Here is a 14,199-nt window from a genome sequence, read left to right as displayed (position 1 = left end):
AAAAAAAGAATATTAGAAGAAATTTAGAATTCAATATTTTTTAAAAAAATAAAAACACTCAATATTCACTCAATTCTTCATGGAAATTGTAATTAACAGTACTTAATTATATTATGCTCATATTTATATGGAACCCTCTCTTGAATGTCAAAGACATGAAGACAAAGGAATTGAATGGACAATGGTACTAGTAGTAACCACATCGGTACAGTGTTTAGTTCACTTAAAATCGACAATTTCATTATTTATTAAATGAGATGATTTCTGTTTTTTTTTTTTTTTAAATATTACACAAATTAATAAATAGTAAGAAATAAATAAGAAAATGTCCAAAATTTTGAGAAAAAAATAAATAAGAATTCTAACTTATGAGAGATAACACATCAACTCTTCTAGATTCTTCTTTATTATGTATATATTTATTGATGGTGAGAAGGAGTGCAATTAGAATCACTAAAATTTCAACAAATTAATTAGATTAAAATTTGAAAATACATAAATTTCTATCTATAATGAATCAGCATTAACAACTTAAAGTTTGAACTGATCAATTTTAAATTATACACCGATAGCTAACATACATTCAATACATTAACAAAATATACACAAACTGATCGGAATACCACTAAATGAATATCAATGATATCCAAATAAAGCCGGCGTTGGAAACGCAAGACCACATGTCAATCCAATAATGAGGACTCATGTAACTTATAATTCTTATATATATCGTACTATGGACCTATTACTATCAACATAACATTAATTCTTCACAAGTTCAAACGTAATATTATTACGTTGAACTTCTATCGTAAGGGGGATTTTCTTCCATGCTATCATCATATCTGAGTTTTATATGATTTTGTCACTTTATTATCAAAACAAAATTTTTTAATTTAAGCTATATTGTATTGAGAAAATATGGAGAATGATAGTATAGAAAATCCCACTAAGGTTAATAAATATGCAGCTGCTTGTGCTATTGTTGCTTCCATGATATCTATCATCTTTGGCTATGGTAAGTTTTCTTCTTCAATAATTTAAATTCTCCTTCTTGTTTTTCTTTAGCCATCATCTATGTCTGAAATTTACTTGCTGGATTAACCGATATAATATCGACAAACTGAACCCATAATATGAACCGAATCGAGCGATAAACACTCCTACCTTTTAACCTACCAGAGAAAGCCAGTTACAAAACATATATAGAGATTTTACCTCATGCATGCATGTACTTACTTTTAATTAATTGATTAGAAAAGAAAAAGAAGTGTGAATTTATATACCGTACATATTATGTTCTAACAAGAATTTATATGTTTTTATTTTGTTAGATACTGGTGTGATGAGCGGAGCTATGATATTTGTGAAGAAAGAATTCCACATCAATGATCACAAAACAGAAGTATTGGCAGGGATTCTTAATTTATGTGCTTTAATTGGCTCACTTTGTGCTGGAAGAACTTCTGATATTATCGGGAGACGTAACACTATCGTTATAGCTTCTGTAATTTTCTTGCTTGGATCAGTTATAATGGGATATGGCCCTAATTATCCAGTATTATTGTTTGGAAGATGTGTTGCTGGTGTTGGTGTTGGTTTTGCACTTATGATAGCACCAGTTTATTCTGCAGAAATCTCATCACCTAAGTCTCGTGGATTCTTAACATCTCTACCAGAAATTGGAATTAGTACTGGTATTTTACTTGGTTATTTGTCTAACTATATCTTCTCAAGATTGCCCCTTCATCTTGGTTGGAGAATTATGTTAGGAATTGCAGCACTTCCTTCACTTTTATTAGCTGTTGGCATTCTTAAAATGCCAGAGACCCCTAGATGGCTAGTTATGAAAGGCCGTCTAGGAGAGGCCAAGAAAATATTGTACAAAGTCTCGAATACACCTGAAGAAGCTGAAATTCGGTTCAGGGATATTAAAGAAGCTATGGGAATCGATGTAAATTGTGACGAGGACGTTGTTCAGATTCATGAATCAAAACAATCACACGGGGTTTGGAAAGAATTGTTGTTAAGACCAACCCCAGCACTAAGATGGATTTTAATAGCTGGTGTGGGGATTCATTTCTTTGAACATGCAACTGGTATTGAAGCTGTGATATTATATAGTCACAAGATTTTTGCCAAGGCAGGAGTACATGACACAAGGAAGCAAATCCTAGCCACAGTTGGAGTTGGACTGACAAAATTTACAGCTATAGTAATATCCACTTTCTTGGTTGACAAAGTTGGGAGGAGAAAGTTATTGTTATTTAGTGTGATTGGCATGATCTGCACATTAGCTGGACTTGGAACTTTCTTGACATTGGCAGAGCATTCTGGAGGGAAACTTATTTGGGCTTTGGTACTTAGTATCATTACAACTTATGCATATGTGGGGTTTTTCAACGTTGGACTTGCACCAGTTACATGGGTTTATAGTGCTGAGATATATCCTCTAAGGTATAGGGCATTGGGTAATGGAATTGGTGTTGCAGTCAATAGGTTGATGAATGCTACTGTTTCAATGACTTTCCTCACCATGTCTAATGCAATTACTATTGGAGGTACTTTCTTCTTGTTTTGTGGAGTATCTGTGGTGGCTTTGCTTTTCGTCATCTTCTTTTGCCCTGAGACCAAAGGAAGGTCTTTGGAGGAAATGGAATCTATTTTCACCAGACGCAAGCATGTAGAAGATACTATTAAATAAACATCGAACGATTTATTGTATGCAATCTTATACCTTGCATTTCTGGAAGAATATATATATATATTTGCGTCTTTGATATAATCAAAACAAATCAATATATTTATTTATGTCCAATAATGGAGCAGTTTACATTTTCGTAAGAGGTTATGACGAATGTGTAAACATAAACTTTATGTATTCACGTTCATATGATTACATATATTAAATTAAAGCATGATAATTACATAGAGGCGTTACAGGAAGCACTAACATACCTAATGTTGTAATAACTTCAGTGATGGAGAAATTGTGTGGGGGCAGTAGCCCCAATGGGTAGGGAGAGAATCAATTTATCATAATTATGATTTAATTCCTACGTCCATCAAGTAATCAAACTACTAACAAGGTCATTAGTTATGAATTTTACGTTAATTAGGCTACACCATTAAAATAATAAAAATTCTGACATGTAATTAACTCCATAAGTCTCACATGCAAGTTTATGGTAAAAACCTAATTGCACTCGGGTGTATACATTAAACTAATATTTTTTACTATAGTTAAGCAATTAAATCAAGTAAAATGCATGTTAATTAATCATGATTAAATAACATGAACTCTAAATTCAAACACATGGTATGCATGTATTGGTTTGGTGTATACATCGGATGCGTATAAGTTTTTTGGACAAAATTCAGAAATAGCATACTTATCCCCTTAATTATGAGTTTCATAGCAACAGTTTCATAATTAGATAATATAGCAAGTTATATTTTGTATTTTTGCAAACTGTTGCTACAAAAATACAAATACATAGAAATACATATGCTACAAAATGTAATTAAAAAGTGTTGTTATTTTTTGTAATTTAATACTTAAATATGCTAGTTAATGTATTTTTTCCAAGTTTTAACCCAAGTTTACCCTCTTTTTTTTAACTGGTTGTTAGTTGTCCTGGGGATTTATTCCTGTAGGCGTTTGGCATAAAAATACCACATAAGGTGTTTTCACTTTTTCGGACTCAACTTTTTCTATCACTTTATAAAAAAGTAGTACATTTTTTATTTTCATGGACAAACAAATCCTAAACCTCCTTGCTAATATATGGTGGATCATTTCTTTTTATTATTATCATAAAGCAACAGAGAAGAACAAAAGGCCAATAATGGCATTTGCGTTCCAAAGGACCCCAACATGAGCACTTGAGACCATTAGCACTTGAAGCTACCTCAGACATTTGCAAGATTTTCGAAAAAAGGTGAATAATTCTGAGTCAAACGTGTCCTTAGAATATTCCATCAGGTATTTGTAAATTATTTATTCTACCAAGCACTTGCTACCTACCACCATCATAAATATCAAGTGACGACATTGGAATTCTTGATGGCCCGTAAACTTCCATCCATTTCATTGACCACTAAATCACATCTTAAAACGCCGAATAAAAGATCTCCACTGTTTGAGATACTTTAGCACCTTCATGCTAAAGGCTAAATAATACTGCTTTTCCCATAGGGACTGCTGATGAAGTATAAATAATACTGCTTTTCCCATAGGGACTGCTAAGAGAGAAGTGCTAATGCAGCTTAGCAGGACCTCCAAACATTAATTAGCCACAAATACTGTCCATCAACCAAACAATTAGCATCCTCAAGAGTCATGATTAAAACCTTTCCCCCAAAAAATGAAAAAAGATCAGACTCAGCAATACATCTACATTTCTAAAGTTCCTACTGCGCTGAATGGACCATTATATCTTCTACTTGCACTTATTCAAATAGCTAACTAGTGGGACTTGGTGGGAGGAAGGAAACAATGTTAAAAATGGATAGCTATAAGATGAAAAGATATCATTCTTCTCCTACCCAGCCACTGTAGTTGCATCAGTTAAAATAAAAGATGGGAGGATATTTTGTCTGTTCGTTCTTTTCTTTGTCAGTCAAAGAGAGGCACAAACATATGTCAAATGCAGTGAAGTACCATGAACTAATCCGAAACGAAATTCAAAATGGAAAACGTTTGACATAAATATGCATGCAGCTGTAAAAAAACACAAATCCACCACTTAGTTTTAGTACAACATGCCAGACATGGTGTAGAGAGAGTCGATGTCAAATCCCGATCAAAAGATATTGGTCTACGATTCTTCTGTTGCGGGTTGAGTCAGTCCAGCATTCACCAACATTTTGTTCAGAGCGTCGGGAGAGCATGCTTGATACTTAACTTTCCCATTAGAGAGAAATACCTCAGCAAGTTCAAGTTTCTCTGAAGTGAGGCTAGTGCTGTCCATTGTCTTACTAAGTACCTTAAGAGCAAGTTGAACGGCCTCTTCCCTTGTGATATCATCCTTGTAATCCTGCTTAAGAATTGATTGAGCTGCCTGGTTGTTTGCTCCAATTGCTGCAGCTTTCCAACCACCGTAATTTCCACTTGGGTCGCTCATGTACAGTTGGAAGCCATAATTTTTGTCCCAACCTGCAAAGAGAAATGAAACACCAAAAGGGCGAAGTCCACCAAACTGTGTGTAACCTTGCTTGGTGTCGCATAGTGACTGAACAAGTTGTTCAACTGGCATGGGTTCTTGATAAGCAAATGTATAGCGCTGAGCCTGGACCCTGGCCGTGTTGATCAGTATGTTGGCATCAGACATAATTCCAGCTACAGCGCATGCCACATGATCATCAATCTTGTACATCTTCTCACTCGATGTCGAGGTCTGAAGCAGCTTAGATGTTACTTTCTTTTCACCTACCAACACCACCCCATCCTTGGACAAGATGCCTATAGCACTACCTGCATTCCCAATAGCCTCCATTGCGTACTCAACCTGATAGAGACGGCCTTCGGGGGAGAAGATTGTTGTACGGCTATCATACCTTCGTGACATTTTTTCTTATCTGCAGTTTACCTGAATAAATTAAACAAGTCAAGTATTTAAGCTATTTACATTACTTTTCGGAAGATTTAGTTTTCTTGTCAAGCAACCTTAACATTTCCTCCTACTGGTAGCTTATGCACCTTACTATTGTTCATGCTAGTGATAGAGTTGTATCACTCCTGTGCAGTCGAAACAGCCATAGATTCTACTAACTTTTAACCCAAGTCTCTCTTTAACTTCATCCATCAGCCTTAGTCCTCATCATATGCAACTATCATCAATATTGTCATATGCAACTACGATCATGTTTTCTCCATCCCACTTTTATTTCTAGAGCAAATGGTCTATACTCCCATTAGGCATTAGCAATGACCTAAGTCATAGCTATGCCACATTGATCTTTACTGTTGAATATTATCATAAAAACAAGAAAATTTTTCTCTACGCCACTTTTGTTTTCACTAGAAAGCCAAGGTCCAAAGCTGTTACCTAGGTCATACCTGTCAAATAAAGAACCATGTTGCTTGTATGCATAAAACAGGTATATGCAAATACTCCTTTGTACAAACTATAATAATATCTGACTATGCAAAGTCCAGCAAGTTACTCAACTATTTACCCCACCCAAGTACTATATATTGTTTTGCAAACCATCTCGATCTATGGAATGTGTTATCCACTCTACCTGGCTGAGGGATGTCCTCAATTCAAATTCAGACCGACGGCATAAGAAAAGCTTGGTAAGTGACTAAACAGCAGGGCAATCCCCAAATGTAAACAGTAACATCCTAGATTGCCCAGAACAGACAAAAGTAATTGCAACCCAATTTTCATTTCTTAAAGCAATTCTATACCTAGATAAAAAGTGTCACTCTGATCCCATGACACTCCAATTCACACTTCAGATATGAGGAAATTCTTTTAAGATAGTAAAGACACTTTGTTCTAAACAAAAGAAAGGAATGTAGAGAAGAGAAAACAAGGAAAGTGCGGGTGGGTTGTTGGAGGGGGGGGGTTAGCCATTTGCTCGTGGGTATTGACGCTTTTTTTCCAGAAAGGGAGGAAAGGAAAACAAAAGTTCTAATTTTTTTCCCCATATTCAACAAATCCCGTCACTCCACTCCTTCAATCTATGTCTAATGAGCTTATATACTAGTTTTTGGATTTGTTCCCTGATATTAAGCATAGTTTGTTCTCATGTATTCGGAGCTAACACCTCTTTTGGATAGGTAATAAGACATTTTATAGATGACCTTGCACAAAGCCAATGCATGATTAAAGAAGGTGTCATTCCTCAACTGTAACTAGCACTTTATCTACCATATGTACAAGAACTAAGTTGCACCAAAAAGCTAGCAAATAAATGAATTTGCGTTTAAGGTCAAGTATATTTTTTCTTTTACCTTAAAGCTCTGCTATTCTTTTCAAAACAAAAGTTCCAAAAAACAGGGTTCACATAGTAATTGGATACAGAATACTTTTCGCACTTAGAGCTTGTTTGGGTTGGCTTTGGCTTATTTTTATTATTTTGACTTAAAACCAAGTGCTTATAAGCACTTATTATTTTACCCAAACTCTACGAATATCCTTAACAGCTATTTTGGCTTAAAAGCACTTACAATAAGCCAATACAAACAGGCTCTCAGTACAAAGATGGAGTGAAATTTTCAAAACTCAAAACACGAGCTTAATGTGATCCAAGGCCGTTCAATATATCCTAGATTTCAATTCCAAAACAGTCTAATATTTCGGCAGGGGACTATTCAATAAAGCCCCTTGTTGGCATAAGAACTTGAGCATTGTTCCAAAGGAGAGATAGAGAAAGGAACTAGAAAATCTAGAGTTAACAAAGCCAAGTTGGTATGGTATACAAACTCAGCAAAAACTGCAGCAATCTTACAACTTTGACTGAACATGCCTTTAACTGATCAAAAACTATTGTTTACTACAAGGGGAAGAATCACCATAGACAAACACAAACTAAATCTCTTTCCTTTTTAACACTTGAAGCTCCAACATGAGGTAGACACACATTATCCAATACACTATACATGAATTCCACACTCAGACCCATCCTAGAGAAGACTTAACGGACATTTCAAATGAAGAAATCTTTATAAATTGTTCCTTTCATTCAATGCCCTCCTATTGCTTGTATGGTGTTGCAAGTTGTCTTCTCGAATACACACCCAAAAACCATGGCATAGCTACCTACATCAGGTCATACAGCCCTTTGAATTTTCTTAGAAACCCCTAGTCTGCTAGTCAAATTTTTAATTTTTTCAAAAATAACCATGGTATCTAAGTCTTTCGGAAACAACCACTCTACCCTCAAAAGGTAAAGGTAAGGTCTGTATACACTCTACCCTCTCCAGACCCCCCTTTGTGGGATTTCACTGGGAATGTGTGTGGGATTTCACTGGGAATGTTGTTGTATCCATGGTATCTAAGCCCGCTTGAACCCTAGTCTGCGAGTCATATTCATATTCTGCGACTTAAGGAGTCGTTCGGTTGGAAAACAAGTTATCCCGGGATTAGTTATCCCACCCTCAAGGAGGGATAAGAAAAACACTACAAGCCCGGGCTGAGTTATCCCATGCATTTTGTTTCAACCAAACATGGGATAAGCTCCTCTTCTAAATTAATCCCGGGATTAGTTATCCTTATCCCTCCTACCAAACGACCCCTTACTTCATAACCACCAGATATCCACCCAAATTCCCTACAACCAAATTGTTCCCATAGTTCATCTTAATGAACTTTAACTCTCTTCTTTTTCTAGTTAAAACAATTCTTTACAACAAGAGCTGCTAGAAATACAGCTTATCCCACTATGGGTAAAATATTTGTCCTTAATTATCAAAAATTTACTTGTCCTATCAAAAAATAATTGGAAAATAAAGGAAACAGAAGACTTACTACCAACTACACTCTCCTTCTCATGTAAACCCTCCTCCTACTTTCATCAAAGTTCCAAAATTTTGTTAAAATCATAAGCTAAGAATTCCAGCTAATTTATTTATCAATAGAATAACACAAAAATCATCACTTAATTCAGCCCAAAAACAAAAACAAACAAAAAAAATTAAGGAAATACCAGAAAAATTGGTTGGGGTAAAAAGGGAAAAACATTCGAATTGAAGAAGACAGAGAAAGATACCTGAGATGTGAGATCTAAGAGAAGCGCAATGGAAGAGTCCAAAGTGTTTTTCCTCTTTATGTAGACGACGAGTTCAGCTAGTCTTTTTGCGCAAGATTTTTAAATGGGCCGGGTCAGATCGGGTCGGATTGGATGTTCGATGAGGCCTTTATTAAAGTGGGAATTGCGCCTAGTAGCCACTTGCACCTTACCATTCAAGTTATGTTCACATATTCAAATTATTTAATATATAGCCAGCATTGCCAAATCAAGCAAACACTTCTTTATCGACGTACCTACTTGCAGTGGTGGAGCTATCTTTGCTCCCTTTAATGGAAAATTGCATTGTTTTATACTATTTTTACATGATTAAAAATATTTTTTATGTATATATTGTAGATGTTGAATTTCTTTAATTAATTCATATATTTATTTTTGAAACCCCTCAATGAAAATCCTAACTCCACCTCTGCAGCTGCGTCATGCGATGGTACTTTTAAATTTCAAACTCTTCATCAGTGTGTAAATTTCAATGTCTATGCTTTAAAGGTGTTCTATTGATGTTTTTACATTGATAGTTTGGTCCCACCTCAATAAAAGATTTCGTCAAATACGTGGGATCTAACATGTGGGTAAAATATTGATAATATCATCAAACATTTGTCAAATAAAAAATATGTTTTTTGTTTAACTAACTAATGAAAAATGTGTCAATTTATATCAGAAAAATGTTTTTTAATTCAGGCCACTGCTTCTTCTTCAATTGTGACTACTTTTCATAGTAAAATTTAACCTACACTCATATTTAATTACTTTTAAGATCTAATGTATTTACTGCCTTAGATATTGATTGACAATAAACTTTTTCTAATCCTTCTTTCCTACATGTTATTGGCCTGTTTTATAGATCAAGGCGTACGTACTAGTTTTCATATGAACTATGTCCTGTGTTTTGCTTATATATCAGTTTTTTTAATTTACCATTGCTTTTCATTTTGCAATTTTATAGTCTATGCTCTTCAAATACATTTTGAAGATGATAAAGACCCCAGTTAGTTGTCCCGATGGCTGTTTTCAAATGTTAACTTTCTCAACTTTACGGCTCTCTTTTCACAGAGTTCACTTTAGATTAACCAAGGGATAGTAAAAGGCTTGAGCTATATATGTTGGAATTGTTCCTCTCAGTCCTTGTTCTTTTGTTTTGATCAGACAAAAAAGAAACAAATTCTCGTGAGTCCTTATACTTCCCTTTATTTTAGGTCATTTTTCTATTTCACTTGGTTGTCTTTTATGAAAAATACCAGACAACATTATAGACATTTTTTAGCACCAAAATTCGATATTGATGAGATACAAATATAAATGTACATTGATTTAAAACAATAACTTTTAAAATAATAACTATTTGACAGTATTCGCTAAGGAGTGAAGTTTTATAAGATAGTTTTTTCCACATGATAAGAAATTGTGATGTGTCGTGTAATCGGGCTATTTTAATTGTTTGATGATAAGATTGAGACCTGTTACAAAATATAGAAAAGATGTAGAACTAATATTCATAGGATTATTTCATACAAAAACTAGAACAAAAGATATTTCAATTAATAATAAAGTCTTGGATCATCTTCTCAAAGGCAAAACACGTATAAATACAGATATTGAAATGTTTTGAACCACTACTAAGTTAAGAAATTCTTATAGATGGGTGCATAATATTATCAAATCTAGATATCTAAATATAACAACAGTTAGAATTGAGGTGGCAGCGCGAACAACATTTTCAAGATTAACTATTGTGATTTATAATATTTTTTATGTAATTTTTAAATGATATATGTTACACCCTCTGTCTCAATTTATGTGGTATTGATGCAATTTTTGAAAGTTAACTAAATTTTTTACATATTTTAAAAATACTTTAAATTATTAATTATTGTGATTTGTAGTACTCTTTCTTCTATTCCAATTACATGACAGTAATAAAATTTAGAGAGTCAACCAAATTTTTTTATGTCTTTTTAATTACTTTGAATTGTTAATTGTTATGATATAATACTTTACGTAATTCTCAAATATATAATAGATTAAAATTGAAAGTAAAATAAACAAATATAAAAGGAAGTATCTAGGTAGTCAACACAAACAAACACATCGATTTGCTACCTGCTTATCATTTTATGTCTATTTTATTTTTTTTATTAAATATCATTAATTTTTTAATACTTAGATGATTAATTAAGAGCGGTATTTAGTAAAATTACGATTGAAGCAGCTGAAATAGACATATCATAAATGTCTATTTTTTTTAATTAAATAATATTTATTTTTTTAATACATAAATGACCTACAATAATTAATTGAGAGTGATACAGTAAAATCAAGGTTGAAGGACGCCAACTTAATTTAAAACATCAAGAGTTAATTTATCATTTGTCGATTTTATCATTTTATTAAATATTACTAATTTTTTAATACTTAGATGACTCATCATAATTTATTAGGAGCGATATTTAGTAAAATTATGGTTGAAGCAGCTGCAACAAACATGTCATAAACACATATTTTTTTTGTTTGAATTAAATACTATTAATCTACTAATACATAAATGATGTATAATAATTAATTAAGGGTGATATAGTAAAATCACGGCGCAGCTCTTGAAGCAGTCATGTCGAAACTAATGTTTTAATTACATATTATGAATTTTTTAATACATAAATGAATTGTAATAATTAACCAGAAGTGATATGGTAAAATCACGATTGAAGGAGATCAACTTAATTTAATACATCAAGAGTTAATTTATCATTTTATATTTATTTTTTTAAATATTATTAATTTTTTAACACTTAGATGACTCGTAATAATTAATTATGAGCGATATTTAGCAAAATTATGGTTGAAGCAACTACAGCAGACATGTCATCTATTTTTTTAATTAAATATTATTAATTTTTTAATACATAAATGACTTATAATAATTAATTAAGGATGATATAGTAAAATTACGGTTAAAGCAGCTGAAACAAACGTCATAAATATCTATTTTTTTATTTAAATATTATTAATTTTAATATATAAATAACTTATAATAATTAATTAGGAATAATATAGTAAATTACGGAACAATCAGGGGTAAAATGGTAAATTAGGAAGCACTGAGCAGTGCTTCGAAAAGTTTGGTTATTGATTAGGAAGAAAAATGTTTTCTCTTTATATTGGCTTGTGCATTATTGAACTTAGAAAGAGGTAGTAATTAAAAGGGAGTGGTGTTGCACATATTGGAAATGCCTTTTGCAAGGCAGAACTCCCCTCTAATTAATCTCCTTACAATAATTCTTCCAATCTTCTATGTAAGGTGGCAATTGGTTCTGTACACTCCAAAACTTCAGTCACGGGTGCACATGTTTAAAAGTATCAATCAGCCACAACGATGTGCATCTCGACTTAATATAACACCAAATTTGTTGGATATATAAGGGGAGGGGGATAGTTTTTAGTAATATTCAGCTCAAACAAACACAAATTGCAAATATAGAAATACTGAGTTGCAAACTCAAAATTCAAAATTTTCACGAAGAAGTACTACCACTTCAATATCTATAATTTGTATCAATAATCTATCTATAATCTATATAATAATATATTAAAAGTATAAAGACCTTAGAAAAGTGATTTGAACTTTTTGTTCTTCATTTAAAAATTCTTCTTTAGACAAAATTATATTTTCACTATTTTTAAATTTATTTTTATTATATTAACTAGATTTCCTAAAATATATGGTAGAAGAATTAATTAATATTTTCCTTTCTACTAGACTTTCTAAAATATATGGTAGGAGAATTAATTAATATTTTTCTTTCTACTATTCAATTAGAAAAATTTTCTAAAATAAGAAAATACTTCTATAAATATTGAGATGTACGTTAAACTAGAGAACAAACCAGATTGTCTATAGGAGAATATGATTGATGCTCATCTAAATTGATTCGACTTCATGTCTAGATTGGTGGATGCTTGATTTGTTAACTCTCACCTTATTTAGTGTTTTTGTCAATATAATTCAAAATGTGTGTATACATGTTTTTGTATTATCCTAATATCTCTATTAATTTATTATTTTGTGCTAGTTTACAGTTTGTAGATGAATCTCGATCGGCTTTGAGAATTTTTTGTATGTAAAATTTAAGTTTAATTGTATTGTTTTGATATCACTTTTATCGTATTATTTTATTGTAGTTTACATGTGATAGATAAATGTTGATCGGCTTTGAGATTTTTTTTCATGTAAAGGTTAGGTTTAGTTGTATTATTTTGATATCTCTATTATCGTATTATTTTGTTATTGTTTACAAGTGGTACATGAGTGTCGAACGACTTTGAGAAAATTTTTGTGAGTAAAGATTATATTTAATTGTATTATTTTGATATCTCTATCATTGTATTATTTTGTTGCAATTTACAGATAGTAGATGAATGTCCATCGACTTTTACAAATATTTTTGGTAAAAGTTAGGTTTAATAAATAAATTCTCCATCTTTACATACTCAAAAGTTATTAAATTTAATTATTATATTCATCTTTATTATTCAAATAAATATCCCATTTAATATAATATTTAAATTCATGAAAGTGAGGTACACGCACAAGATACGCACACCTAAATTAGTACGATTAAAAAATAAATATTTAGATATTTGACTAAATTGACTACCTAAGTTAAAATAAAGGTTGCCTCTTCCCCTTCATTACAATATCTATACATTGATTATGAGCAAAAATACAGGAACGACTTTTTTGGCAAAACATTTAATCATACTGTTAAACACTCAAACATTGACCTATAAGGTTGGAATGTGGCGTTGAACGATTCTATTTTACCTCCTACATATGATAGGAGTTCTAACCCACCCCACTCTCATTAATGATCAATAAAATATCTTCTTTTTAACCCCCCAAAAAAAATGTTTTTGCAAAGGCAAAATTCATACCCGACTGATGAACTTTTTAATTTCCTCATTAATCTTCATTATTCTTTTTCTTACAATAATTTTCAGTCACTTGTTCAACATATTAACCAACCACAACAATTTGCATCTCCTGTCTAAAGCAATGCCTTACTACTACATAAAATTTGTTTACTACTCTTAATTTCTGTTCAATATCTATATTGTTATATTTTTTCTAATAAGTTATTGACGTTCTTGCCTCTTAATCCCATCGTGAATACTCCTTTCTCTCTCTTTTTCTTTCTTTTGTTTTTCTGAGGGGGCGGCGGGGGGTTGGGGGATAGTTTTTAATATTTAGCTCAAACAAACAAATTTTGCGAAAAAATAGAAATACTGAATTGGCATACTCGAAATCCAAAGATTTCACGGAAATGCCATAGTTAGTAAAAGAGTGAAAAGAAGTAGTACCACTTCAATAAACGATTAAAAAATAAATATTTAGATATTTGACTAAATTGTCTACCTAAGTTAAAATAAAGGTTGCCTCTT

General features: G+C 32.1%; 2 protein-coding genes across 2 annotated transcripts; one reads left to right on the top strand and one right to left on the bottom strand.

Moving 5' to 3' along the window:
* The first annotated feature begins 742 nt into the window (after nt 1-742).
* Nucleotides 743-2,839, top strand: LOC107861276 (probable polyol transporter 6). The gene is made up of 2 exons (XM_016706622.2): nt 743-1,018; nt 1,335-2,839. The coding sequence occupies exons 1-2, from the start codon at nt 922-924 to the stop codon at nt 2,702-2,704; spliced, it is 1,467 nt and encodes a 488-aa protein (XP_016562108.1). The 5' UTR covers nt 743-921; the 3' UTR covers nt 2,705-2,839.
* A 1,846-nt stretch (nt 2,840-4,685) lies between these two features.
* LOC107859689 (proteasome subunit alpha type-4) lies at nt 4,686-8,951 on the bottom strand. The gene is made up of 2 exons (XM_016704774.2): nt 8,722-8,951; nt 4,686-5,591 (listed from the first exon to the last, which is right to left on the bottom strand). Exon 2 carries the CDS (start codon nt 5,568-5,570, stop codon nt 4,821-4,823), a length of 750 nt encoding a protein of 249 aa, XP_016560260.1. The 5' UTR covers nt 5,571-5,591; nt 8,722-8,951; the 3' UTR covers nt 4,686-4,820.
* Nucleotides 8,952-14,199: the final 5,248 nt, after the last annotated feature.

Source organism: Capsicum annuum, chromosome 2 (genome assembly GCF_002878395.1).
Source record: "Capsicum annuum cultivar UCD-10X-F1 chromosome 2, UCD10Xv1.1, whole genome shotgun sequence".
Classification (NCBI taxonomy): domain Eukaryota; kingdom Viridiplantae; phylum Streptophyta; class Magnoliopsida; order Solanales; family Solanaceae; genus Capsicum; species Capsicum annuum.
This window is presented reverse-complemented; position numbering and strand designations above follow the sequence as displayed.